Source organism: Camelina sativa, chromosome 7, assembly GCF_030686135.1.
Source record: "Camelina sativa cultivar CO46 ecotype springtype chromosome 7, ASM3068613v1".
NCBI lineage: Eukaryota > Viridiplantae > Streptophyta > Magnoliopsida > Brassicales > Brassicaceae > Camelina > Camelina sativa.
Window position 1 is genome coordinate 10,538,214 of NC_141886.1, and position 3,527 is coordinate 10,541,740.

General features: G+C 48.5%; 1 protein-coding gene across 1 annotated transcript; it reads right to left on the reverse strand.

Moving 5' to 3' along the window:
- Positions 1-1,233: 1,233 nt before the first annotated feature.
- LOC147941150 (uncharacterized) lies at positions 1,234-1,972 on the reverse strand. Its single transcript, XM_087458398.1, has 3 exons — positions 1,942-1,972; positions 1,766-1,868; positions 1,234-1,693 (listed from the first exon to the last, which is right to left on the reverse strand). The coding sequence occupies exons 1-3, from the start codon at positions 1,970-1,972 to the stop codon at positions 1,234-1,236; spliced, it is 594 nt and encodes a 197-aa protein (XP_087314524.1).
- Between the last annotated feature and the right edge of the window lie 1,555 nt (positions 1,973-3,527).

Here is a 3,527-nt window from a genome sequence, read left to right on the forward strand (position 1 = left end):
AAGTTAGCTTTACCGGGGTGATAAGCTATATCCAGATCATAATCTGCCACCAACTCCATCCAGCTCCTCTGATTCAGCTCAGGCTGCGTGAAGATATACTTTAGGCTCTTATGATCTGTGTACATCTGTACCTTTCCGCCATAAAGATAAGATATCCAAATCTTCAGAGCGAAAACCACAGCAGCCATCTCCAAGTCATGAGTAGGGTAGTTGCCCTCATGCTTCCGCAACAGCCGCGAAGCATAGGCAATAACCTTTCCCTCGTGCATCAGCACATACCCCAAACCAACTCGAGAAGCATCAGTATATACCATATGGCTTATCTTGCTCCGGCAAGGCCAATACTGGTGTACTTGTCAACATCTGCTTCAGGCTCTCAAAAGCCGTCTCACACTCCGGTGACCACACAAAGAAAACATCCTTCCCGGTCAGCTTAGTCATTGGCTGTGCCATAATTGCAAAACCCTGCACAAACTTCCTGTATTACCCTGCCAACCCAAGAAAACTCCTGATCTCTGTGGCATTCTGCAATCTAGGCCAATCCCTGATGGCCCGAATCTTCTCTGGATCCACAGAAACTCCTGCAGCGAATCCCTGATGGCCTGAATCTTCTCTGGATCCACAGAAACTCCTGATGCAGAAACAACATGACCCAAGAAACCCATCTCCCTCTGCTAGAAACTACTCTTGCTCAGCTTAGCGAAAAGCTTCTGCTCCTGCAATTTCTTCAGAATTGCTCTCAAATGTATCTCATGTTCCTCAGGACTCTTGGAATACAGCAGGATGTCATCGATGAAGATGATGACAAACTCATCCAGAAACTCCTAGAATATGCTGTTCATGAACCTCATAAACGCAGCTGGTGCATTAGTCAAACCAAAGGGCATCACCACAAACTCATAGTGCCCATACCTCGTCCTGAAAGCTGTCTTCCTACTGTCCAGCTCATCTATCAGAATCTGATGGTAACCTGACGCCAAATCAAACTTGGAGAACCAAGTAGCACCCCTCAACTGATCCAACAACTCATCAATCCGCGGGAGAGGGTACTTATTATTCACAGTAACTAGGTTCTGGTCCCGATAATCTATATACAAGCGGAAACTTCTGTCCTTCTTATTAACAAACAACATCGGCGCCCCCCCATGGTGAAGTACTAGGACAAATGAATCCCTTGCCCAACAAATCCGTTAACTGTTTCTTCAGCTCTGCCTTCTCTGCTGGAGCTATCCTCTAAGGTGCCTTAGATAATGGTGTAGTTCCTGGTTCTAACTCAATCGTGAAGAGATCAGACCAAAATGGTGGTAACCCTTGCAATGACTGAAAAACATCCTCAAACTCGCGAACCACAGGGATCTCACCCGCACCAACCTGTCCTGCAGACTCCAGCATCGATATTGTTGCCAAATATGCCTCTCGACCCTTCCTGATCATCCTCTCTGCCTGCACAACTGAGATAACCAGACTCCCTGAGGTTGGCCTCACTCCCTCATAAAACCAACTCTTCGCCCCGGGCCTCTCAAACACAACTCTACCCCGATGGCAATCCAGATGTACTCTATACCGGTGCAACCAATCCATGCCCAAGATCACGTCATACAGCTCCACTGGGCTGATAACCAGATCTAACAGCATCGACTCCCCAACCACCTGTATATCTACATCTCTAATCTGTCCATAGACCTGGATAATCCTGCCTCCAGCAACCTTAGCGGTCCTGAACTGCTATCTAGGATCTCCACGAATGTTACCCCTCTCGGCACACTCTGGGGTAATGAAACAATGAGTAGCTCCAGAGTTGAACAACACATGTGATGGAAAACCTCCCACCAATAAGGTCCCTACACAAACTTTATGCACTAAGAGCCCTAACATTCATCACAGACAAACATAAAATCCAAAACTGACAGAAAACAACAAAGTCAAGTTTAGAAATTATACCCGTGATCGCGTTAGCACTGGTTCCTCCCATCACGACTGTCGTGTACACACGCGGTGCCACTAGCAAAGGCAACACTGTCTACCCGCCTACTGCACTCCTGTCTGCACTGCCGCCACAACCATCAGATGTAGCTTAAGACACGATGATCTGAGATGTCCCGCCTCTCTGCAGTGATAACATAGACGAGTCGTCGGTGGTGCTAGCTGGTTGTCCATCCTGTGGAAAACTTGCCACCTTGTGCTCCAAACTCCCACACCCAAAGCATCCCGCACCACTAGACCCCGACCTCTGCATAGCATCGAACTTCCTCTTCTGCCCTCGTGGAGGCTTACCGCCCTTTCCAGAAGCAGAAGGCTTCTGAGTCCGCTTTGGCTGCGCCGGAGGACTGACCACCACAACCCGTGACTTCAAGTCATCCTCTATCTCAGCTGCATTTTCCACCAGCTCTGATCTCGTAGCATAGCTCCTCACTCTGCACCGAGACCTCAAATTATCAAGCAGAGCCAACAAGAACCTCCGTAAATAAGCTGACTCTAGCTCCAAAGCTTGACCTGCATACCCCACAAGCCAACTGAACTCTGCCTCCAGCTCCCTCACGGTACGGTTACCCTGAGTCAACCCCAAGAACCGTGCCTCCATACGATCAAGTGCCTCCTGTGGAAAATACTTAGCGTTGAACTCTCCTACAAAGTCCATCCAAGTCATCTCACGTTGTACTCTCCGTGTCGTCACTGACCTCCACCAGACCCTCGCATCCCCCGGAAGGTAGTGCGCTGCCAAGTCTACCCGATAGTGGTCGAGACACTGGAGTGACTGGAAAATATCTTCCATGCGCTCTCTCCACTCATCCGCTGCACTCGGATCTGTGCCTCCTGGGAAAAATCTCGCACCTACATCCCTACCTGCACCAGCATCTGAACATACTAAGCATCCACTACCTCGCCCCCGTCTGCACACCCGCCTGCACTCCAGCTACAGACTGCACCGCTGGACACCGCCCACCAACCAATGGTGGCACTACTGGAACCTGCCCACCATCCACTAGCGGCACCACTACTGGAAGCCGCACTAAAACTTGAGCTAGCAAGCCCGCCAAGACATCCTCTCTACCTGGAACACCTTCCGCTATAACCTCCACTCTCGGGGCAACACCGTGGCCGACACCGGGCCCATCCGTCCTGCCGATACCACCACTAGCTAGGTCTCCAGACACATAAGGATGAACCTGCTGATAACATCATTATTTTACCTATATTAGCTATAGTTTTCATATGCATTTAGGAATAGTTTGATGAGATTTCAGGTATAAAAGGTATATTATCAAGTATTTCAGGTTTCAACAAGGTTTTACAGGTTCTATAGCAATTTGGACCAAAAGACAAAGAAAACATGTTTCAGGACAGATTCAGAGCTCTTCAGTTCAGGCCACATTTGAAGAACTTCCAAACCTCAAAATATATCATGCTTGGTGTCTATGGAAAGCTGGAAGAGTCATATTTCTCATAGAAGTAGAATCAATTCAATCCATCTAGCCATACGGAAGATATGTCTGATTTACCGAGACGTGTTATAAACCGACGTGAAG

Excerpts from the sequence above, each read along its gene's own strand:
- LOC147941150 (XM_087458398.1), bottom strand. The coding sequence starts at position 1,972 with ATGGGAGGAACCAGTGCTAACGCGATCACGG. Across the intron at positions 1,869-1,941 it reads CAGTGCTAACGCGATCACGG|GGCTCTTAGTGCATAAAGTT; the intron begins GTATAATTTCTA and ends GATGAATGTTAG. Across the intron at positions 1,694-1,765 it reads CATTGTTTCATTACCCCAGA|GATTATCCAGGTCTATGGAC; the intron begins GTGTGCCGAGAG and ends TGCTGGAGGCAG.